At 39.8% G+C, this 25,434-nt stretch overlaps 1 protein-coding gene across 1 annotated transcript; it reads right to left on the bottom strand.

Moving 5' to 3' along the window:
• Positions 1–1,290: 1,290 nt before the first annotated feature.
• Positions 1,291–24,835, bottom strand: LOC129177492 (rho-related GTP-binding protein RhoN-like). The gene is made up of 5 exons (XM_054768695.1): positions 24,519–24,835; positions 23,635–23,722; positions 12,547–12,656; positions 6,141–6,275; positions 1,291–2,454 (listed from the first exon to the last, which is right to left on the bottom strand). Exons 1-5 carry the CDS (start codon positions 24,621–24,623, stop codon positions 2,200–2,202), a joined length of 693 nt encoding a protein of 230 aa, XP_054624670.1. The 5' UTR covers positions 24,624–24,835; the 3' UTR covers positions 1,291–2,199.
• Between the last annotated feature and the right edge of the window lie 599 nt (positions 24,836–25,434).

The following is a 25,434-nucleotide window of genomic DNA, read 5'->3' as shown; positions in this document are numbered from 1 at the left end:
GTATTGTCTCTCTGTGAAAATATGAAAGCTTTCTGAGGATTGTCTTGAAGTGACGCGGCCTAGCTTGTTATGTCAACCTGTAGTTGTTCCCTGTCACCCACACACCTGAAACATGCTGACAGAAAGTATTTGCTGCGTATTAGTTTGCGGTCATTAAGTCTTGAAAGGACGTGAGGGCATGACAGATGAGTGTTTTGCTAAATACAAGCCCTACAAGCTGGGGGGCGAAAAAAGCCTGCAACGTGACACATTTCGCATTCTCTGTACTGTCAACAAACAGTCCTTTGAGCAAAGCTGCCAGAGGCTTTTAACCCATATTTGCATTTATGGTATTAGGAAATTGCATTCAAAATGGAAAACACACAGTTGTTTAATCTTCATGTTTTAGAGTTCCGCATGGTAAGTTTTCCATCGAGTACCGTATCCCAAAGACTGGAGGCGGCTTGCTCCGGTCTCGCCCTCAGCATCTGGCATGAGCTCCCGCTCCCCGCATGGCAGCGGCGTTGCGAAATGTCACTTTGCCAATCGCTCAAAGAGGCAGCAAGGAGCTCCAGGGGGCGGGGAAGGGGGTTTAGTCGTGGTTGCAGAGTCACAGTTAAAGGTCACACGACCAGGCTCATGAGTAATGGTCACTGCATTTGTATTTGTTTATGATGTTTGTTTGTTTTACTGGTTTTGTCAATGCCACGGATGGGCTTAATAATTATAATTGTGTGGAATTGTTGATTAGTTGTTTATTGAAACATTGGAGGCAAAATTCAGTGCATTAATTGGCTGCCACCAACCGAGGTGCTGTTCGTTCAGTCTCAGCTGGTTTGGTGTCTAAACAAGCATAACATGATGTCAGCTATGGGTTGGGTTGCGCTACACCACTGACACTGACGTTGAAACAGGAGTTCAGAAACATCCTTTTAAAAATAAGTCGACATTTTGTGCTGTCCTGTTTGTATTTTCAAGCCATTTAGGTTTTGTTGAAAGAATATTGGTGAAATTTGACAGTGGATATTTGTTCTGTTCCTTAAATGAGCCTAATGGTGACAAAGCAAAAAAAAAAAAAACCTGACGTGTTTCTCAAAAAAAAAAAAAAATGGCCCACTGAAAATGCCATTTATCCCACATTTATCTTGACATAAACTAATGCAGTCATTTGTACCAGAGGTATAGATGTTGAAGGACATGATCAACCATAATCTCTTTTTAGTTTGTTTTCAGAGAACCGAGCATCCATTTCCAAAAATTCAGAGTTTGAATGTTTACAAAATAGTCAAAACGTACAGAAAATGTGTGTTTCTTTTTTAATAAGGCATCTGTATTCGTTCCAGTACACTACGGTGCTTTTTGTTATTTCTGAGACTACTCAGGTCAGGTCATCTTTGCAAGCTGTTGTTCATAGATAAGATTGCGATGATAAAACAAGGGTGTAAAAGATCAGGTAATGTTTAAAACCACACTGCCTCAACTCCAAAGCAACATGAGGCACTTTAACCCACAATAAGGTCATTTTAGTCTTGGAGGACTTTTTAAAAACTAAAAGGATCCCCCATCTCATAATCATTTTTTAAGTTTTAGAGAAACTGGCGCGGTTTTCCTAAAAGTCAGGGACCCCAAAACTAACCTAGAAAAGGTCAAAATGTATGGAAAATGCTCGTTTTTAAATGCTCATCTTCATGTGGACAAGGCCCAAACAACAAATATAGCATACGTATGAGTTTCATATAAGTTATGCAAGTTATTTATTTCATAATCACATAAACAACATAACATTTCCTGTCTTACCTCTGTCATGTTCCTTCCCATTGGGCAGTGTTCCAGTACGATTGATTAAACAGCACATAAGTATTATATAGTCAGTCACTGACTTTGACGTGAATTTCTCCTGGAGATGAATCAAGTATCTATCATTGTTTTAGTTATTGTTAAAAGCACTTGTGGTTTTAGGAAATGTGTGCTATGCAAGCCTGTTTGGGCTTAGTGTGTCCAGATTTTGTCATTTAAGAAGGAACAGCTTAGCATGTTTACCAGCAGTTATGGTTTACTTCCCTGCTTGCTGTGCTTCATTTAACACCTTAACAAAATTTTAGAAACATTTTCAAATAAGACATACTGGAGCATGGATCCATGCCATATCGTCTTCCTCACACCCTCCTTTTTAAAGCAGTGTAAAGACTTGAACACAATAAATAAAGTTCGCCCGTGGCTCTACATGAGCACGCAGCTCTTGGCCCGTTCCTTCCTCATGGCAGGCGGGTGCTCGTGAATCTCAGTCCGAGGCGGCTGCTGGGAAACCCGCTTGAGCCCACGTCGCGAGCCGGCACGCTTCAGCGTGGGCCTGTGGATGCGGGTCACCGAGGCCAGGGTGGTAACGTGGAACACGTCCCGGACGCTGTTCTCTGAGTATTTGGAGGTGCACTCCGCGTAGGCCACGGCGCCAATCTGTCTCGCCAGATGAGTACCCTAAAAGGACAAAAGAAAGGAGTCATGAGGGGTCTTGTTTTTGGTTAATTTGGAAAATAAATCTCTCTTGGAGAAGAACAGTGCACTAAAACAGTAAAGCAGCAGAACAATGAGGTAAAGGACAAGTGACAATTCTTTATTTCCAGCTGCTCCTTTCACATTAAACGATGCTCTTGCAGCTTTCTTCTTAGCTATGAGGTCAAAGAGTTTCAAACCGTTCAGTTTCTTGTAAAGACCAACACGGCCAAAGTTGTGACTAGCCAGTCTCCACACTGATAAGTCTAGGTGAAGCCCAAGAGCTCGTAAGTCTAAGCCAAGAACACGTTTGCAGTCTCAAGAGTCATGATTCTGAGTACAGTTCCAAGTCTAGACCAGATTTATTGTAAGTAAGTCTCCATAGTCCATTGGAAAAGAAGCAAGTTTGTCATTAAGATTCAAGAGCCATTCGTCTTCAGTCAAGTCTAATCTAGTCGACTAACACATTTACAGTCTCAAGTCCGCAGTTTGAGTAAATTATGAGTAAAGACCAAGAGCAACTAATTCCGTAAGTCTATTGCTAATGTTTGCAATTGGGGTCTGAGTCGAGACTCGAGGTTGGTGTGTAGAGTCAAGAATTTCTGAAGAAAGTCTTAAATGTAAACCCAATTTGAGATTAAACATGTATTGTCATGATTAATACACTTCAAATCACATTAACATATATGTGCACATTGAACGTTCCTTGGAAAAACTTGTGCGAAGGGAAGCTTTTTATAATCAAAATCTTAAGAGCAGTTGAAAAAATGCTAGAATTTGCATTTTGCACATTTGGATCTTAATGAGGTTTTAAGTAGAGCTACAATATGCAAAAACAAGAAGGGGGAGTGAGACAAAAAGCATTTTGAAAAAGTAATTTATTGAAAACAACAATTAAACTCTGAAATGACCCCCTTTCTCAGCCTCTTTTTTTAATAACATTTCTAAGGGTGAGTATGGAGGTAGGGCTCGGTCACCATGTTGACTCGATCTGATAAATTTCCTAACTTGAAGATATTTAAAGAAGTGTTTTGTATGCAGGTTATACTTGGCTCTCAGTAGGCCAAAATATACTGCAGTCATAGTTTAGTTTGATATTGACTAGACCATTTAAGGACCAGGCTTCGCTACACATCTTAAAACAAATCTTAGTGTATCATATACCAATAATAACTAATATAATGCATCACTTTCTGGTCATTATTGGAGACCGCCACTGAGTACAATTCCATTTGATTGGGTCTGACCACAATTGGTCTGTCTCACACCATATTGCGATGTAACGGGACAAAATGTTTTTCAACCACTTTTCCCAATCAGATATGCAAAAGGAGGCTACTTTCTGGAGGAGGTGGAGGTGGTAAGTTATTTGTTGGGTTAGCTTTAGGAAAGTAAAAATGAAAAACACAAGGTTAAAAAGCCTACAATTTTGGACTGAAGTCACTTGATGTACGATGTAAAAGCATAATGCAGCAATTGTGATGCCATTACTGTCAGGACCTTTTTGCTTTGATGGAGAAATTACAAAATAATAATTTGTTAGCTTCCCAGAATAGGGAATTCACATTTGCATAAAAATAGGCTATTAACATTCATGTGTGGCAGCGTAGATTCCTCCAAGACACAAACAAAGCAATTGTATTCGTGCTCATCTCGCTGTTTGTCTTCCTGTTTTGTGCAGCCCTGTTATTGCAGCTGCAAGTTTGTTACCGCACAAACTCCCAATTTATTTTCGGAAGGTTAGTGTGCATGGGGATGCAAAGTAATGGCAGCATTTGTGTAGGGCTGGGGTGTCCAAACTTTTTCCACAGAGGGCCGCATACTGAAATTCAAAGGATACGGGGGACCACTTTGATATTTTTGTGAAAAGGCTAAAAATAACTATCTTTAAATACAAAGCTTTGTTGTATTATTAGCTATTAGTAGGGTTGGGCATCGAGTCTCGAACATCGATCGGAACCAGGACAAATATTGCGATTCTCCTGGGATTGTTCACATTTCAAAAATTTTGATTCCTAGTTTCGATGCCCACCTCACCGACCGGAAGAAATAGCCTCGCCCACCAACGAAGAAGCGACTAAAAGTTTGGCTTAACTTCATTAAAAAAAAGAGCGGTCGGCTCAGTGCAACGTTTGCAACACAGCGATATCATGCAAACGAGGGCCCACGACCAACATGATTCTCTACCACCAGATTCATGGTGTAGAAATATCTTAAATGTGCTACGTGGAACATCCTCTACGCAGTCAGAATCAGGGAAGTCAAACAATAGATGACGTCTGTCTCATGCCGATGTAACCGAGGGTTTCAGGATGTCCACTGTTGTCGTGGAACTTCAGTGTACATAAAGGATACGAGCTACGGCTACAGAATGCAAGTTCATTCACGTGCACAGTCCTTCTCTGCTGGCAACAGTCGAGAACTTCTCAACCCATCCTACACAACACACTTCCGGCCTTCAAAATAAGAGCGCTGTGCGCTATAGCCTATTACTTGTGGTACAAAAATAAGGGTGTCATAAAAAATAGCTTACACCAGAATTGAGGAAGCAAACAAAGTATACTAGCGCTAATACGGTAGCTCAACTGGAATATACAGCTAACCTTGGGTCGTGTACTTTTCATAAACAAATCTTTTACTACATTCTGCACCCACGTTAGTGCATGTTTAAGTGCCTGCAGCATCACACTCTCACTAACACAAACTTGACAGCATATGTGGAAATGTTTTTTCATAAATCAACATCTTTTGTGAAAGTGTACCCCTGTAGAAAAAACCCCTCATAACATTTATATTCAAGTGGAATGGTTTGATATTTAGATACTAGCTGCAAATAGCCCTGTGACAAATTCATAATAAAGTTGATGAAAAAGATCATATAATTAAAAAATTAATGCAGAAGTTCAGGCATTTCATCCAAAAAGATGACCACCCTCATTTAAACCATGCAAACTTTTATGACCCTGCCTCTTTAAAAGCATCGGAATCGTGAATAGATAGAACTGGAATCGAAACAAGGAATCGTAACCGGTATTGTTCAAATTCAAATGATGCCCAACCCTAGTTAGTATCAACATGTCAACTTCTTCTATTTTTCCCATTTTTGCTGAGTTTTTTAGTTTAATTTTATTTCTACAATGTGCCGTTGGCCAATACAAAAAACAAGCTGTGGGCTACAAATGCCCCCCGGGCCACAGTTTGGACACCCCTGGTGTAGGTTGAGAAACCTGATTGGTGAGATACTTTCAAGTAGGGGTGTATCGCAGTTTGCCACGTACCCCTGTTTTAATGTCACTGGTGGGCTCATTTTCGAGACGGTGAGGGAGCAAAATGCGAAACCAAAAACTGCTTAGATTTTGTGTAAGCAGCTTGAATGAGTTTTAAAATGACACATAAAAAACTGCCAGTTCCTTATTGCTCAAAGTGATGCAATTCTAATTCCAGCTTCCACCTAATCTGTACTGAACAATGCCCTGCACTGAACAACTGCACTGTATTGTTTACGGAGAAGTGTGACTAGATATGACGTCTGTTATACTTCCTGTCCCTCCCTGAACAGTACGCCTCTGAAAAATCCGATTCCGAATACATGTATCGCTAAATCCCTACTTTCACGTCAAGTTTAGGTTTTTGTCCCTGCAATAACAACACATTTAAGAACACAACCTCACCTGTTCGTGGGTGACGGGGATGAGTCTGTGTTTGGACAGCTCCCTCATGACGTTGACGTCCGTCCTCATGTCCAACTTGCAGCCGACCAGCACCACTTTGGCATTGGGACAGAACTCCTGCGTCTCTCCTTGCCACTGTAATCAATATCAACACACAATTTTCTCTATCCTTGCAAAAGCAACTCATCCCCGATTAGACTTTAGCTGTTAAACTGGCTCTTTCTTTCTCTGCGGCACATCTCTCATTGTTTCCTCCCCTCTGGCACAGGCCAACACTTGGCTAGCACCATTTCTTCTTGCTTTACAAGGAGATCTTTTCTCCAGGACGTCTCAGTGCGCCGTCGTCGCCTTTCAACCTCTCACTGTGCCGACCGCTCAGCAACCGGTGAATAGCAGCAATTTAGATGAATCACAAAGGACCCGTGTGAATAAAGCGGCATATTGTTTGTGTTAATAATAGAATGTGCCCGCTGTAGTCTCGCACCTGTCCGAAACCTGAGAACTTCCATTCTGTCATATCTTGTATATGACTGGTTTCAAACTACAGTGGCTGAGAAGTACGAAACATGTTAACAAAAAGCTAAACAAATTGCAATTACACCACCCGGAAGGGGACTGTACCCATGTTGTACTCTCATTAAATATTTGAAGCCCTCCTGTAGTACGTCTCTTCCTTCTGTCTTTTAAGTACCATTTAACAACTCCAACGACCGGCACTGAGCCGAGTTTTGCATGCACGCCGAGATCTGCATGCAACTTTCTTTTTTATAAGGCACAGTATTTCATTGTAGTGATGATGACTTTTTGTCGGCCTCATCAGTAACCATAAAACACCAAACGTACGGAAAATATGAAAGTTGAAGTGGATTTTCGCTTTCGCTTTTAAATTTGTTTTATATGTTGAAGCATGCGATTCAGGCCAGAAATACAGTGATAGGAGCAGGTTAGAAATTCACAACGTAATTGTGGCACTTTCTAACATAGTTTATTTATTTGGATTATGTATAACAAATGACTGTTTACCACTGTGGTTCATAATACTGTAATTCAGTATTTACCTGTATTTACCTGTTCAGTTTATGGTCAGCAGGTGGCGAACTGTTACTGCGTTACAAGTGCAACAAAGGCCCAAAACCACCCACCAACCAAAATAACCAATTTAAAGCGAAGAAATCCATGATTTCATAAACTGTGTACTTTGGGTGTTTTATAGTGACTGATAAAGCCGACAAAAAGTACGGCTGCATTATCATGATGTACTGTGCTTTGCATGCAGATCTTTGGTGTGCTGTTAAATGGTACTTAACAGATGGAAGGAACAGATATACTACAGGGGTCCATCAAATATTTTAATGAGGGTATAACAGGGGTACAATCCCCTTCCGGGTGGTGTAACTGTAATTTGTTTTGCTTTTTGTTAAATTGTTTTGCACTAGAAAAGGAATGTACCAACTCCCTGGAGCTGATTGGTCCAAACATTCTCACTTCCTATAAGGCTGTGTTTTGGTACATTCCCTTTCCGGTTGGTGTAAGTGTCATTTGTTTTGCTTTTTGTTCATGTGTTAATGTAGCTTTCTTTATTCTCAACCTCAGACAAAACAAGCCATGATCTCATACAAATAACCATCTGAATCATTTCATTTTCCATTTCCTTTCTTTTACCAATGATATTGTTAATTAAGTGTAGGTTGATTTCCTGTTTGACTTTCACTTTCTGTTTTAAAGCAGCCTGTTGTGGCACTATTTTATTCTGGAAATGAATGTACTTGAAATTGATGCCATAGTTACTGTATATGTTTACTTTTGTCTCTCTCAACCAATCTACTGGTCCCTTCAGCAACACAAACGTGGCGTAACACTTCCTGTATACGCTCCGTCAGTCCATCAAAATAAAAGCATGGCAGTAAAACCTGCACAATTACGCCACACATTCAGTTCACACTTTTCGCTCCGTTGCTACTTTGTCTTTGCAGCATGTTTTATTAAGCAGCCCTCTCTCATTTGAAAATGACAAACTCTCACCCAGTTTCAGCCCTTGTTCTCCTGTTCGCACTTACTCCGACAGCCAGTTCACCTTAAAAGAACTGCTTTTTTTTTTTTTAAACTTTGGTTTCACCATAATCCAGGGTTTGCAAGCAGCATTTAGCTCGCTTAACTCCACTGCAGCATTAGCAACAAGCTAACCTGCAAAACCGCGGCACGTGCTGTACTACGTAACGCGCTGTTAATGAATTGATTGGCTATGGCTATGACAGTGTTGGTCATTGTGTTATTATATGTTGTTACCGCTTGTTGTTCCCTGTCACTCACTGAATTGCATTGCGCAATGGTATAGAATAAATGATGTTAAATTTTATTTCATTTACAGTTCAGGTTGGATTTTACTTTGTGCGCTGCATGGATTTTCTGCCCGCTGAGAACCCGAGAGCAGTATGCAATTGCGCACGTGCGCAGCTTAAAGGGAACACTGGTGCAATCAAAGCATGGAAATAAAGGCTGCAGAATTTCAGTATCCTTCATTCACAGTCCATGATTGAGGGACGTAGGACCTCCCAGGCACATTAGAAAGCCACTGAGTTCCAGTTCCTTAGCAATGCTTCTGGCAATATTAAATGAATTCATGATACATGACACACATGCGTGCTATTTTCAGCTTTTCTGACCCTTAACTACGAACATTTTGAACCTTGTTTGCTGTTAAAATAGGAGCCATACTATCATGTACTGTCCTAAATGTAGTGAAATTCATACAGGTTTTGGGGGATTTTCACCAATCTTATGTCTGGACAAATATTGGTATAGAGGGAAAACCAATGCTCTCGTTTCATGTCATTAACTTTATTCCCTCATTCATAGAGCAAGACTTTTATTGAGGTGTCAAAACGTGCCTTTTCATAGCCCTTGATATAGACGCCGGTGGTTGTCCTTTGCCGGAAACACGGTACTGTTTAGCTTAACGGCTCGTTTAAGGTCCCCTATTATCCAAAGTGACCTTTTAATGATGTTCTAATAGTAATATAGTTAGATAGATAGAGACTTTATTAATGTTTCCCTAGAGTCTGTTTACGAGCACCAAATGTGAGGAAAATCTATCATACCTCACTTGTTTGTTCCACTTTTGAGAGAAGACGGTCCAGGTTTGAAAGTTGTAGGTTTTCATGATGTCATGACGGTAAAACCCCCTCCCTGTCTAATATGAACTTCAGTCTTTGCTGGGGTTTTTTTGCATTTTCCAAATATTTCAAATTCTAGTAAATTTTCTTTTTTTAAGGAGGATTTCACATAATGTTTGTACTTTATTCTTGTAATATTATGACTTTTCCCCAACCTAATTTTCTGACAATTGCAACTTTTTTCTTTATTTGTTTCTCATAATGTTATGACTTTTAATTTTTTTTGTTTTTACTGGGGTTTTTTTTAGTATTTCAACTCTACACCACTAATAGGACGTAATATTCCCTCATAGTGTTATGAATGTATTCTTGTAAAATTACGACCTTTTCTGGTTAGAATAAGTGTTTTCTTCAAATTTAGATTTTATTCTCTTAAAATTACAGATGTTTTTTTTTCATTTCTGCTGTAGCTTTTTTTCTAAATTTTCAACTATTTCAACTTGCTTTTTGTAAATTTTATTCTCCTTAAGATTTCAACTTTATGTTACTAAAATGATATTTTTCCTCATAATGTTACGACCTTATTCTTGTAAAATTATGACTTTTTCTTATTAGATTACAACTAATGCAGATTTTTAAAATTTTTGCCATTTTTTTTTGTTGTTGTTTTCTTGAATTTGCCACAAGCCATTAAAAATAATTAATTAATTTTAAAAAGTGGCCCCCGGGCCGCACTTTGGACACCCGTGTTCTATGTGATATACAGTATGGCATCTATTACATTGGACAAGTTCATAGTTACATTGTAGATGTAAAAAGTGGATAAAGCGCACAATAGCGCTGCGCAACAGCTCATTAACATTCAAGGTAGGTAGACAAAACAACTTCCACTTTTAAACTGAAAGCTAAACAAAATTCCATTATCAAGGCTAGATTTTGGACAAAAACACTACCAATACACTATTGTGGGACCTCTGCAACTTATTAAAACGTGGTTGAAATAATATAGTAGGAGAATATGGGAGCTTTAAATTGAACAATCGTAAGTTGGACGTTCGGAAACAGACCAAGGCAGGAGCCTAAAGAGTGGGATTTTTTATAGTGGATGTGGAGTCACACATAGGTACCATAATATTATTCCTCGTGTTTGTGCAGAGATTAGATGAGGACGTCAAAGGACAAAACATTGGAAAAAAAGGAAGGCGATCAAGAGTCGAGAGCTATTTGTCAAGCTTAGCAACGCTAAGAGGGAACAGCCTCAAACTGAAGGCACAATAATCGCTTACTCCGTTAGTGACGGTTATTTAAAACATGGCAGAGAAAACAAAAACATTGACAGGATTAGTCGAGCAGATGTAATTGCTCGACATGCTTTTGTTTGTGTTAGAATCAAGTACGAGTGGACGTGTCAGTGTGGCATCCCGGACACGCATTGTGAACTGTGTGAATTCAGCTGGCGAGGTCAGAGTTCAAGTTAGCGGATTGAAGAATTTACGTGTTTTGTGTTGTGCTGATGATGTAGCTGTTGACTGATGAGGGATGCCCACCAAGTCAAGGGGTGGCCAATGGAAAACACCCCCACCCAAAGCAATTAGAATTGGCAAATCTGAAAAAAAAAACAAATTTCCTTACTTGGAAAGTCCCATTTGTGTTCCTTACAAAATGAGTGTTTATAGGTTTGTGGTTTAGATTCTGGATTGTTTACCTTGTATCTGTGGTGCAAGATTTCGTTATTATTAACTGCATATACCACATAACAACAAAGCAACATACATTTTGGCAAAGCAGACCGATATAAATATAAACATTATATGGATGTGTTGGTGGGAGTGGGGGTGTTAGCATTTTTAATGATAAAGACGTTAAACGTTACTCAATTCAGCCTGCCTGTCTGTGATGTCATCGTGTTTGTGGTGTATCATGGGAGTTGTAGTGGACCTGTGAAACACAGTTGATTTGCTGCTGCTTCTTACGCTGAGCCGTACGGCAACATCACCGACATAATGGATGTGGCAAGAGTCGGAGCGGAGAAGATGCCTCACTCATGTGCTGCACTGGTTGAATTTTTGGCTAAAAAGTTACTGAATCGATTTAAAGGTACTGAATCATTTTGGACTATATCGTTCTAAATGAAACAATATCGTCCTTGAATCGGATCAGCAACCACACATTGTCATACGAATGGAATCGTTAAAACAAATCGTTACGCCCCTATGAAATAATTAGTACAGCCCATATGATGTAAAAGAGTTAATTACCTTTTTTTTTTTTTAAATTTAGACAAAAATAAACATACAATAAATATGGCATCAATTTCAAGTACATTTACAATACAAAATAGTGCCACAACAAGCTGCTTTAAAACAGAAAGTGAAGGTTTCTCAGGTTTTGGACAGGTGTGATACTAGAGTGTGCACGTCTGGTGCTGCTCACAGAGGTCCAAGGAATGCTCAGGTCATTTTTGTGTATGCTCCGATACTTGAAAAATTAAGGGGAACATTGCATGGTGGCGCTGTTAATAAACCACAAGTCAAATTGACTTGAAATTTCTAACATAACACCCACTATTACTTTGGTGAATCAACACAAAATTTGGTACAGACCTTAAGGGGACTGACAAGAATGTGTAAAATTTGAGCAAGTATTGTTTGAAAAACATAGTCTTCATCAAGCAAAACATCTTTGCATGCTACACTCCTCCACGCTCTCTCACTTCCTCCTTGCTGTCGAGTGTGTATTCACATGCAAAAGATCCATGCCGTGCTTTTATAAAGTGCACTTCTGTCACCTTGGGGCCTTTTTTACAACTTAAAACTACTGCTTAAAACTAAACAGTGGTATCTTTTGGCGTGCACTTGCATCATCACCTCTTTTTGCCTCTCGTGCAAAAAACCACAAAAGACGTATAAGTATGTCTTTCGGATCGGGTGTTCAGGTTCATAAAAATGTATCATACGTCTTTGGTATTGAATGAGTTAATGTGCAATAGTAACAGTTGACATACATAAACTGATGTGAAGACAACAAAATGTAGTATTTATTTAATTTGTTTTATTTTTTAATTAAATAATGTATACATGTAAAAAAAAAAATAATTTTACTAATTAATATATATTAAATTACTTTAATACAACAAATGATAAGCATGCTTGATTATCAATAAATGGCCAAACAAAACATGATCTGTGGTCCATTTTGGGTTCTGCCCCGATGTTTGAGAACCCCGCTTGAGGGCTTCTGCTCTCATTTAAAAAAGAAACCTCAAAATAAAGGCATGGATTTGAGGCACTGACCTTTTTCACCACGCTGTCCAGCGTCTCTGGGCGACTTATGTCAAAGCAGATGAGGACAGCGTCCGCATCGGGATAAGCTAATGGTCGCACGTTGTCATAGTAGGCTGAACCTGTAAGTGACAAAACCACACAGGTGTGAGCAGCGCTGAGGGATACCACTCCACAGTTATTTATTATGTTATTTTCCTGCTTTGCTCCGGATTTGACCTTTTTTTTTTTATTGCAAAGTAAGTGGCGCCTTTGGCAGAAAATGACTAAGATTACATGTAATTATCATGGACCCAAGTGCTCAGCACATGAGTGGGTGAAAGTCTTTAGAAATGAACAATGGAGGGTCGTCCATTACGCCAATAAGCCCCCAAAGGGATGAGTATGATGAATGGCTCGCACAGAGTGTCACCTGGTAGTTGACAATGGCCAGGGTTGAATTAGAGCATTGTCCGCAACACTTTTGTGCCCAAACACCGAGCTTCAGCAGTTTGACAGGGAATTCCAATGACATTCCAAAACACAACGCTCTCGTCTAACATTGTTGTATAGATCTAGAAACTGCGTTTTTAGTTATTACTGGGGCTGTGACGGCACGCCGTCATTATGGATCAGGAAAACAGTACTTTGGTTTTAAAGGGACTGTATGCAAATTGTATTTTTTTAAACCAAAACATATAAGAACACAACCGCCGGCTAGCCATTACAAACAGTGGTGTAAAAGTGGTTTAAATTTTTCGTAATAACAAATTAAACTGCACAAAAATTGTCGTAAAGCTTCATTGTCGTTCATGGCTGTCACTCACGGCTGTGAGTGTTCACGTACATGTCTGTTGAGCGTCCACATACACAAAAGCGGTCACGAAGAAGCGACCAACAATTTGCAGTCATGTTGTTGTTATGATAAGCCACACGTTCAATGATAATTAATGTTAGCAGCTAAACTTGACCAAATTGCTTTCATTAGCTGACAACAAACATGCGGCAACAGCAAACTTGTGCATATGTTAAGTTTGCGTACTCAAAGCAGGAAGAGGTGGGATATAATGTCAGTCACTGTTGCCAACTCGTCAGTAAAGAAAGTGGCTATTGGCCGACGCAGCAGTCACTAGATGATGCCATCGGTTAATTTGCATATGATGTAAAAGATGCTGTAGGAAAAACCTTGTAGGAGAGACAAAAAAGTGAGTCAAGACACAATTACATTTAAAACTCCGAATAAACTCAATTATTGGTTTGTTAAGGGGCCGCACGGTGGTCGAGTGGTTAGCATGTTGGCCAACACAGTCACAGTCTGGAAGACCTGGGTTCAATTCTCCCTTGGGCATCTCTGTGTGGAGTTTGCATGTTCTCCCCGTGTGTGTGTGGGTTTTCTCCGGGTACTCCGGTTTCCTCCCACATTCCAAAAACATGCATGTTAGGTTAATTGGAGACTCTAAATTGTCCATAGGTATGAATGTGAGTGTGAATGGTTGCTTGTCTATATGTGCCCTGCCATTGGCTGGCGTCCAGTCCAGGGTGTACCGCGCCTCTCGCCAGTAGTCAGCTGGGATAGACTCCAGCATACCCCCATGACCTTAAAGAGGAGAGTATCTTACACTTTTCCCTGGCAGAGCAAATCTGTTGAGCGTAATAAATGCATCCGGCCTTGCCGTACTGTTAATGTTATTCCACTAGCTTTAATTCCGTCATTGAACAGAATTGCCACTTGTATCTTCCACATGTAGCCAGATTTGTGTTCCGCTTTAACTGTATCCCCTTAGCAAAACATGATCATGCATGCGTGTTGCTGTAGCTTTTTTTTTTTTTGTCAGCCTTCTGATTCATTGTTGCCGCTGGATTTCACACACATACACACAAACTATCTCACTTTCCTTTGTGTGTTTGGACATTTTGCGGTCCAAATGCTGATCATGTCCTAGCATCCGCACCCCCAGAGGTTGAGGATGATTCACTCATTATGGGAGCAAGAGACAAGTGAAGGCATATCTGACAAACTCACTGGCGATGATGCAGTCACGCTTGACAGGGAGTAGCTGTGATCAAACAGTAAATTTCGCTCAGGCTTTGCATCCTTAGTTACTTTTTGTGACATTCCTGTCAAAAAGGAAATTGTTGCTCAAAATTTTGGAAAAAGCCAATCATTAAGTGCACTTTTGTCGTATGGAGGATCCTTGACTACCAGTTTTGCAGTAGGACCTTAAAAACAGCAGAGAGAACATCAAAGCGCTCCTGTCAATATTGAGGATCTTTGACTGGCGTTTTTGCAGTAGGCCGTTAAACAGCAGAGCGCTCCTGCCATGTAGAGGGTCTTTGACTAGCATTTTTGCAGTAGGTGCTTAAAAACATCAAAGCACTCCTATTGTAGTAGATCTTTGACTAGAATTTGCTCAGGCATTGCTTAAAAACAGCAGAGCGCTCCTGTCATAAAGGATCTTTGACTAGTGTTTGCAGTATGTTCTTAAAAACATCAAAGCACTCCGTTCTATAGAGGATCTTTGACTAGCATTTGCACTCAGTGTGCTCCTGTCATATAAAGGATCTTTGACTGGCGTTTTTGCAGTAGGTCCTTAAAATCATCAGTGTCATATACTCGTCTGGTCTCGTGAGGACCCACTGGAATAGAAGCCCTTAATGCACCCTTTGTAGTTGTAGGAATCAGTGAAAGTGTTCCTCACATTAACTGGTGGACACAGACACACCTTAGTCTCAAGGTTCCATGATGCGCACTAGTCCATGTTCTCCACTAATGTGTATTGATCCGGTTAGCTTTTTGTCCTATCCACTCTCGACTGTGTAGTAGTACAGCGCCCCTAGAGGCCAATGGCGTTTGATGTAAAGCAGCACCACAAAGAACCCTCGGCCCATCTGGCCTGGATCTGAAATAAGCCCCCTTAAAGAGCCTTCAGAGTCGGCCGCTGGTGAACAGCAGGTATTGTGCTATGTCAGTGGACATTAGGGGCGTATTGTCATTACTTATAAATGAACTTGATGCGTTTATTTCTTCTTATACAGTTCCACCAAAGCATGTTTCGTTTGCTGGTGGCCTTGACAAAAACTTTTCTCTTCTTTGTTTTCTGTCCATAGTTCCCATATAGGTTTGTCAGCCTACTAGTAACTAATATGTGAATACTTTCAGGTATTACTAGGGGAGTAACATGGAGTACAGTGTTCCCTCGTTTATCGCGAGGGATATGTTCCCAAAATATCCCGCGTGAACTCCGTGAAGTAGCCAGCGTAACTTTTTTACAATGATTATATATGTTTTAAGACTGTAAAACCCCTCACCATACACTTTATACACTTTTCTCAGACAGCCATTAACATTTTCTCACATTTCTCTCTTGTTTAAACACGCTCAAAAAAGTTTAAACCTTTTTTTTTTTTATTTTAATGATCAACCTTAATGATCAACACAAGAAATTATAAAGTCACTCATACATATTTCACTCATGTGACCGTGCCTTTTGTCCTGGCACCATTCCGCTGTACTGTAGCATTTTTGTATCCTTATTTAAAGCATATTGCTGCAGTACTCCTCTTTTGAACCGAAAATTAATTTACAAGCTAGCAAGCAAGCAAGGTTGAGATTGATTGACAATGATCTACAGCCAATCAGGACGCAGAAAACAATGGGCGGTGCAGACAGATGAGGGAGGGAAGAAATATTGTAGACACTTGATTCAAGATTCAAGAGTTTTATTGTCATATGCACAGTAAACTTCCCACAATGCAATTCTTCTTAAAGGGCCAGGCTCGGCCCGTAACAGTTTTCATACACTATAACATTTTAAAAAAGAAGCACTAAAAAAAACACAAAACAGCGAACCCACGAAAGGTGAACTGCGATAGAGTGAGGGAACACTGTACATGTATTCATAATCAGATTTTTGGTACGGTACAAAGGCTTTACCGACAAACAAATACAGTGCAGTCCAGTCTTTGGCTTGTGCCAAGGAGAAGCCAGAGCTTGAAAACTCTCTTCCATCATTAGTGTCCTTGGCCTTCCCAGTGGAATACATCAGCGGACAAAAAGACAAGTGGATAAGATGAAAGCAGCGTGCCACCATTGTTCCGTAGAGATGAGGAACTACTAATGCTGCACTTCAGCCAAATAAGTGACTTTCATTTCCTAAAATAAAAACAGTACCTAACAGTGCTTACGGTGTGCCGTTACACCAGTAGGTATTTTTTATCTGTAATTCCCACACTTCTCCACTGACTCTAACCAGGTGTGTCCCACTCTTTTCCTCCCATTTTGCCCATTAATTTGCCACCAAATGTGAACCTACAGTTGCGCTCAGAGGAATATAAAGTTTTAATGAGGCAGAATGTCTCGGCGAACAACCTTTTAATGAGACCTGCTGGGCACGTCGCTTGACTCGGGCATATTTATCTATTCTACATTTATGCTAAATCTTGTTACCAATTTTCAACGCTCTTATCTCCTTTTCTCACTCAACCAGAGCTGGAAAGAAATAAATAATAAAATGAATGACATTTCTTTCGTCATTCAAGCTGTAAAATAACTGATAAGAGACAATCAGGCTGCCTGTTATATCTTTTCGTCTTCGCGATGTTCTGCATAATTCAACAGTGCGCACACACACACACCTTCCATCTTCCCTTATGACATCTTCCATCACAGCCACAGTAATTCTCATTAATATTAAAGTCATGTTTGTCCTTTTTAAAGCATTGTGTTGTTTTTTTTTTAATGTAGAAGACCTTTCTCGCGGTGTTTGAGATGCATCTCCAGCACTTGTGACTAAACACCAGAGGAGAACTCAAACTGTGTGTTTATACGATCTATTATTCGGGAACGGCGTCCGCATGCAAACACGAGATGAGTGAGGATAATTGCTTAGCATACGTGTGTAAACAATCTGAGATACCCCCGGCAGAGGATGAAGTTTTGCCTCTCACTTTACATTTGAAATTTCTGATTTGTTGTGTCCCTGTTGTTAACCATAAGACAAAATTACAGTCTTAAGTTTTCCTAAAACAGCTATTCGATTTGAAAGTTACCATATTGTGTCAAAATATTATAGGAATAAAGTTATAATATTACAAAAAGAAAAACATTATTGAAGAAGAAAGTTGAAATTTGTGGACAAAATGTGGCAAAAAAAGAGCAAAGTTCATACTAATAATATGCTTTTTCACCTACTGTATATCACAAAAGCTGAGATGCAGGAAAAAGTTGGGCCTCTCCTGCTCTAGCAGCTCCCCAGTGCCAGTAGCACTTGCGGAGCCCCAGAACACGATGCAACCACCACCATACTTGAGCTATTTACTATTTACAGTAATGGCTGTGTGTTGACTCATTTCAGTGGATAGCTGATTACTTTAAGGTATATCTAAGTGTACTTTCGATAGTATTGTCCCTTGAGAAGATATACTGAATGAAAATGGTTGCCGAAATGTGAACAGTGTATAAAACATGATTACCGTAATAAAAAAAACATGTAAAAAGTATGTCACAATGCTTAAAAATAAGGTCACCCACATCCAAAGGCTTCAGTAAGTAATGGCTAAGGAATTGGACTTGGGGGGTCAAAAGCTACATCTTGTATTATTGATACGTTCAGTCTTCAGTGGACGGACAGATCCCTTGAGTGGCTCACATTAGCGTTTTGCAGCGCGGTGCACTTCAAAAATATAATTCCCTGTTAGCTGTCACGAGTGTTAACAAGTAGAGAGGGGAAAAAGCACCTTCCTCTGCTTATCGAAGCGTCACAGTGACGTCTGTTTCTTTACAGCCAGTGGTGCTAATTTTAGCATGAGCCAGGGAGCAATTAGTCAGCTTACCGTTTTGGATGTGTCAAGTTTTTTCCCATCAAAATCTGTAGAGGAAAATGTTAAATTATGTGTTTTTATTGGGAATGATAGTTAATTTCCCTTATTCAGGGAAAACTGTGTAGGACTAATTCATGCTAATTTAAAAGTCCAATTGTATCCTATTTATCAGTAATTTTAAATTAGTGTCAGAGGTCCCACAGTAGTGTATTGGAAAGCCTTGATGCTGGAATTTGGACAGTTTAAAAGTGATTTTAGTAAGCCCTACTGCAAGCACACCGTTTTGTGTGTCTGTAGCTTTAATGCTGAGCTGTGTTTGTGCACGCCTGTTTCCGACAGAGTATGTGTCTCCAGGAAGCCCTGTTGTGCGCTTTATCCACTTATTACATATACAGATTTACAACAATTGTGCAAAGATGAAAATTCCTCCCCAGCGCTGTAAGAGACTCATTGCAAGTTATCACAAACACTTGATTGCAGTTGTTGCTGCTAAGGGTGGCCCAACCAGTTAATAGGTTTAGGGGGCAATCACTTTTTCACACAGGGCCATGTAGGATTGGATGTTTTTTCTCCCTTAATAACAACAAGTTTCATTTAAAAATTGCATTTTGTGTTCAGTCGTGTTGTCATTGAGTAATATTTGAATTTGTTTGATGATCTGAAACATTTAAGTGTGACAAACATGCAAAAAAAAAAAAAAAATCAGGAAGGCGGCAAACACTTTTTCACACCACTACGGCGTATGTGAGCTACAGTGCTAACATTACACTCACGTTTTAACAGCAACATTATGCTAGGTTAGTCTCTTTGCTGAAGGGAAACAAAATGATCAAACTAACAGCTCCCATGTGTGGCGGATAGTTGGCAGACTTCATTTTAAGATATGTAGCGAAGCCTGCTTTTTTCCAAGACGGGTCAGAGTCAAAAGTGGAGCAAACAAGTGAAAGAGATGATATATCTTGCTCATGTTTAGTGCTCATATACAGGCTCTAGGGACACATATACTGTTAGAACATCATTTCACATGACCCATGATGGTGTGGGCTTGGTCTTGGACAGATGTCACTTGCAAAGTTTCAGTCATGTATGAAAGACCCAGACGCCCATAGGGAATGAGACCGAGACACAGTCTCAGTCTGGAGCCCATTGATTTTCAATGTACCCTCAGTCTGCTAATGGGCTGCAGGAGATTATCAGACCAGGAGAACCTGCTCTGACCTCCACACCAGCACTTAAGAGTCGAGCACTTCACTTTGACACCATATCCTCCTGTCTCTTCACTTGCTACTATTTTTATTTGCCCCCACTTCTCTTAAATCTCTTAGAACGCTCACTGAGGCACATCCTCAGAAACAAACAGCAGCACTTGAACCCTTGTCCTGCAAGAAGAAGTAAATGTTGTTTCCAGGCGCTGCACACACAGCAGACCTGGCTTTCAAGAAAGTAATTGGAGGTCATAAGAGCTGCTCATGAATGAATGATGGACTGTTACGATGATCCCACTGATGGAGGGATGAAAGCATCGGCAGACAAGTTGGCAAAGTGTGTTGTAGGCACAAGCCACACTCAAGTTTAGCGCATGTTTTTTTTCGTTAGGCCCTGCAGGAAGAAAGACATAAAAATCCAGGTTGCTGTTTTCAAAGTGTCTGTGAACAGCACGCTGCCTGGAGGACTGAGTTCAAACTCCAGCGTGATGGCTGACTGTCACGCTGCCGGCTTAGCCAGTTTTGTTGTTTTTAACCTTCCAACTTTTACATGTCGAGTTTTGTGGATTTTGTACGAAATCTGTAGTTGTTTCGTAAGAGGCCAACCACGAAACAGTGCGCTATTATCTGATGCCATGTTGGCACCTTTTGTGCCTTTGTCGTCCAATTCTGTCACAGAACTTGAAATATGGCATCGTCTTGGGTGTACAGTCGTCCTTTTATCGCGGTTAATTGATTCCAGACCCGGTCGTGATAAGTGAATTTCCGCAATGTAGGATTCAATATTAATAAATGGAATATTTTCGTAGTTAGAGCATAGAAAACCTGTTTAATACTTTACACATACAATTTTTTTTTACCATTATTAGAGCCCTGTAGACATGAAATAACACCCCTATAGTCACCCTTACACTCCTATTACCCAATATAGTGGATATAATAATAGAAAATAAGCCATTTAAGACATAAACACGACTCTTGCTTGTGTGTGTTTCAATAAATGTCTTCCGGACGTATGGACAAGAAGTGACGTCAGAGATTCTGAGTTGAGTTTTAGCTGTAGTACGGTCACAGCAGTAACCCTGTTATTATTATGGTGATGATGCTGGCTATCATCGTTATGTTATTGTTGTGCCTGTTGTGAGAGAAATAATTATAAAATAATAAAAGTTGTTGGCGATCAAGTCCGGTGTGTGTTACTAGTGACACCTAGTGGCCAGTGTAGACTACAGTCTTGTTTTTTTGGGGGGGGTTAGATTTTTGGAACATTCATTTCACTTCAGTGCACATCGCATACAAATTCCACATGTTCAAAAGAAGCAGGAAGAAGCAGAGCTTGTTGAATTCCACTCCTTTGTTGCACATCAGTTGCTCATAGATTTGTTCATTTCCTGTTGCGAATAACACGATAAAATGACAAAGCAATATAACAATGTGTTACAGTGAAGTTGAGGTTTGTAAATCTGTGTGGACAAATTGCTGTAAATTGCATCAAGTGCAGGTGTCACATGACATAACGTAGTGTTTCCCTGTGGTTGATGTTTCTCCTTCCTTATACTTCGTAAACATCAACGGCTTGTACTGTTTCTTGAAATGGCTCATTTTAGTGCATTGTGTGAGTTCTTTACTCAGTCCGTTGCATAATTTGATTCCACATGCTGATATGATTTTTTTTTCCTAAGGTTCTAATTCTCCTCTCTTGATGAGAAGAATTGTATTGTAATTTTGGGTAGCACGTAATTTTTTTGCTTTTTTCATAATTTTAGCTGTTTGAAGGTTTACCAGGTCAACAAAGATGTGATTTTAGGAATACAGGGTTTGGATGTTCTCTACAAGCGGCATTATGGATCATCCTGACTGATCTTTTTTGTTGCACGGTTTCGATTCCATTACAGTCAGTTGATGTTTTTGCTTTACTTTTATTGACGATGTCAGTTGTTTACTTTTTGTCACACCAGTGAGGAACATGGAGTTGGGATTCCTGTCTATACTTTCATTCTCTTCTTCCGCTGACAAGTAATTTGGGATCCTTTCTTCCAAGTTTGGTCCAATATTTACTAAGTATTTATTGAACATTTCAACTCCCTTGTTTGCCTCTCGTGCTCTACCTTCATTTCGAACATTTTTATGGTTGAAAATGCTTAATTTAGGTTAAGAGTATGTAACATTTGCTTAAATATGCATGTTTTTTTGCCACTAATAGGCTGCAGTCAACCACGAAACAGCAATCTTTTATTTATTAATTTTTGAAAAACCCCAATATAGTGAGGGAGCGATGTGTGAACCATGATGGAGCGAGGGACGACTACACATCTTTTTCTGCCATCTTTGTAAGTATTTCTATCATCCAGGCTAAGCACAGCCCTTCACTTTTCCCACATTTTCTAAAAAAAACATTTTGGAATAAGACTGTAACAAAAAATGTGAAAAAGGTGAAGCACTATGAATACTTTCCAGATGCACTTTATGTTCCCATTTTTACTAAGTCATTATCGGGTAAACATACCCTTAAAGAATCTGAGAGGCAAGCGAGCAGGATGAGGGCAGTTCAGGGAATTGTTTGAAAGAGATTGAAATGGGAGGGGTCATGATGACTGATAGAGGTTCAGAGAAAGAAAGACAGATCAAGCGTGAGAGTACTGTGAGGGCGCTGGCTGGGCCCAATACAGGAGGACTCCACACCTGACACTTTGGATCGTAAGAGCAGTGGAAGGGTAGAGAATTAGTAGAATCAATTTTGTCCTGCATACCTGCACCAAGGCCAACCAGTCCTAATCATGTCTGTGTGCTAGCTTGCTAGCAAACTAACAAATAGTAAGCAATAGTTTCACCTGCAAAGATGGAGGCGAGATGATGAATAAAGGAAGACATGGGGATGAGGCGACTGATTTATTAAATTCACAGTTTGTTCTGCACAACGGGTGAGTGGGTACGTGGCTCGATCTGGCGTCCCCCGTCATCATAAAAGAACACGCACAAGTTTGTCAAGATGAACAATGCTTGGCCGTCCCTTCGCGGCCTTGTTGCGTAACCGATCCAACTCGATCAAAAAGCAATTTTGTGACTCATTCGGAACAGTCGTGGGATGAACATTTATTGTTTCAAAAATATTTCCTAAAAAGAAGACCAAAGGCCAGATCAGTTGATAGAAGAGCAGTGTATGATCAAATAAAAAAGCAGTGCCTCATAGCATTTTACCAAGCATCCAATCGGAAAGCCGATATTGCTCCCAGCCACCATGAGTCATATTTGTAAGGTAGCAAGCTAGGGATCGCTGCTACGATATGCTGTGAACAAGCGCTTGTCTTAAGATCCGCGTCATCACATGCATTCACACGGAATTTACATTGGAACACTCATACAGTTACTTTTCTCAGTTGAAATGTTTGTTTTCCAAATTGTTCCGACAAAGTCAGTTGAAAGAAAAGCAATTGTGTCACAGCATCGCCTCCGAGCACTTTGCAAAGCATCCAGCGCGTTGATTTCTGATCTTTTGCTAAGGTACATAAAGCTAAGACTTAGCATGTTGCCATGTTTTGACTACATTTAACATTCAAATAGAGTGGAATCGATCGAATATTTATCACACTGGCATGGCTTCTCGAGCACCGAAAGAAACCTATGAACAGTTTCCACATGTGCTGAGATAGAAAAAAATTCTCCTTTCACACCTTCCCGTGCTAGTCATGCTGGTCACATGACATCACATGCAAACACTTCATAGACAGCATGTGACATCACGACTGTTTGCATTAGTAATCAGTCACATGAATTTGCAAGAGAAAGGTGTGTTTTTGTGTGTGTGAGAAAGGAAATAGTAACCCAACAGGCAACACAGGCCTCGGCGCTAACGCAGATGTTCATCTAAAGCCTGTCTGTCTGGTCTGTCTAGATGCACACACAAAAACGCTGTGGGCTCTCACCTTAACTGTTTGTTACATCAGTGGAGCCCAAAAAATGAAAGCTTGCAAGAGAGAAAGTTTTTTTGTTTTTTTTTTAAGCCGTAAAACTGTGAGAAATTGCCATCTCTGTACTTTTAAAACAGCCTATGACACCAGCTCACAGACCTACGACTACAAACACACACTCATCTTACCTGATGTGTCCCACATGTTGAGCTCGATACGCTGTTTGTCGATCTCGAAACTGGCCGTGTAATTTTCAAACACCGTAGGAACATAATTCTGGAAAAAAAAAACAAGACGTTTGGGGTTCATTTTAGATTTAAAACCTTGAATGGACACAGTCATGGGTACATGACGACTGTGGACACAATAGTTTCATCAATTTTCATTCATGAGGTCATTGTTTGTAAAGTTGACGGGATTTTTTTTTTTTGCTTTTATTAATATTTTTTTATAAATAAAAAATGTATATACAGTATATACTGTATATAACAAAAAAATATTGTTTTCTATGGTTTATTATTTATACATGCAAGTTATTTTGTGTATATAATACAATGATAATACATGTTTAAAACAATTAAAAATAAATATATTTTTAAAAACTCCCTAAACGCCACCTGCTCAGCAAAGCAGAGATGAATATATACAATATATGCACCATAGGAACCATATAAATCAAAGTTAATATTATTAATATATCTCAATTAAATTTGGAGTTTTGCTTTTTTATGATTGCCCTTGGACAAATACAGTAGGTTCATTTATAGCACAAAACGGTGGTTGCTGGAGGACATAGAGTCATGTGTGCAGGATATGCCAAAATACAAGAGTCTCTACATTTATCTCATGAAAAGAAGTTTAAAACTCAAATGCAATTCAAACAAAACAAGGGAAACACCAAATCAAGTACAAAAATATGATTGTCTTAAAATGAAATACAGAACTATTATCAATTCAAGTAAAATATATGTTAATACAAATATTACAAATATGTTTTATAGTCTTTTTTTTTAAATAAGATAATTGAATTTATTAAAGTATTACAAGCATGCATGGCCCACGTGTTTCTTACCTCCGGGTATGAGTCTTTGGCAAAGACGTGAAGGAGAGCCGTCTTTCCACACTGCGTGTCACCGACCACCACGATCTTACATCGGAGCAGCCCGTTGCCCTCCATCGCGTCCTGTGCACAACACCGGATCACTGCGCGCTTCTCTGCCTATCCTGCCAACTTGTCATCAGCCTTCTTACTTAACAAAAAAAACTAATTGAGCGTTGATGGGTAAACTATAAATGCTTCCCAGTGTGGATTGAAAAAAGTAACTTCTTTAGCTCTACAGTGATGTGAAGGTTGCATGTTCTGAGAGAAGCTGCGCGCATCTGCTCCACTAGAGGAGGCGGCGCGAAGTCAAGCTCGAGTCGCTGCTTTACGTGACTTCCGGTTTGATGTTACTTTTAATCATAGTTAAGCCAAAACAGCCCATACTGTCATAATGAAACACGTTAATGATATGGTATTGTAGTCACACGAAATAATAATGGTGGTAATAGATCATGTTGTTGTTCCTTAAGTGACGTCAGGGCGGTTTATTTTGAAGGAATACTTCTGCTAGCTCAAATTAGCCACGCATAAGCTCTTAGGTCGTAGTTCGTAGCTGTTTGTCGCCCTCTGCTGGCCACGAGAAAGAAAACAATCCCAGTCGTGTTAAAAGTGTTTGGCACCCAGCTTGTTTGTGCTTTTTTGTTTTAGGTTTCCAAACGAATAAACTACAAAAAAAGCATTGCCGATTTCTTGCCTGAACCACGTGGAGTGTTTTCATATGGCAAACAATAAAAATCGAATTAAATTAAAAAGTTTTGGTGACACAGTTGCTCTTTTAACATTAGATTCAGGTGGGTGCTCCAGTATTAGTGTAATGTGAAGTGTTTCTACGTCACAGCAATGTGTGCAAATATAGCTTTCATGTTTGGAATGTTTGTTTAGCTGC

Source organism: Dunckerocampus dactyliophorus, chromosome 2 (genome assembly GCF_027744805.1).
Source record: "Dunckerocampus dactyliophorus isolate RoL2022-P2 chromosome 2, RoL_Ddac_1.1, whole genome shotgun sequence".
In the NCBI taxonomy this organism is placed as follows: Eukaryota; Metazoa; Chordata; class Actinopteri; order Syngnathiformes; family Syngnathidae; genus Dunckerocampus; species Dunckerocampus dactyliophorus.
The sequence above is the reverse complement of the archived record's forward strand: the minus strand, read 5'-3'. Positions and strand labels throughout refer to the sequence as shown.

Bases quoted from the DNA above. Each gene is read 5' to 3' on its own strand.
- LOC129177492 (XM_054768695.1), bottom strand. From the start codon at position 24,623: ATGGAGGGCAACGGGCTGCTCCGATGTAAGATCGTGGTGGTCGGTGAC. The intron at 23,723-24,518 runs GTAAGAAACACG...TTTTTTTTCCAG, and splicing joins CCAAAGACTCATACCCGGAG to AATTATGTTCCTACGGTGTT. The intron at 6,276-12,546 runs GTCAGTGCCTCA...TATTGATTACAG, and splicing joins TGGACAGCGTGGTGAAAAAG to TGGCAAGGAGAGACGCAGGA.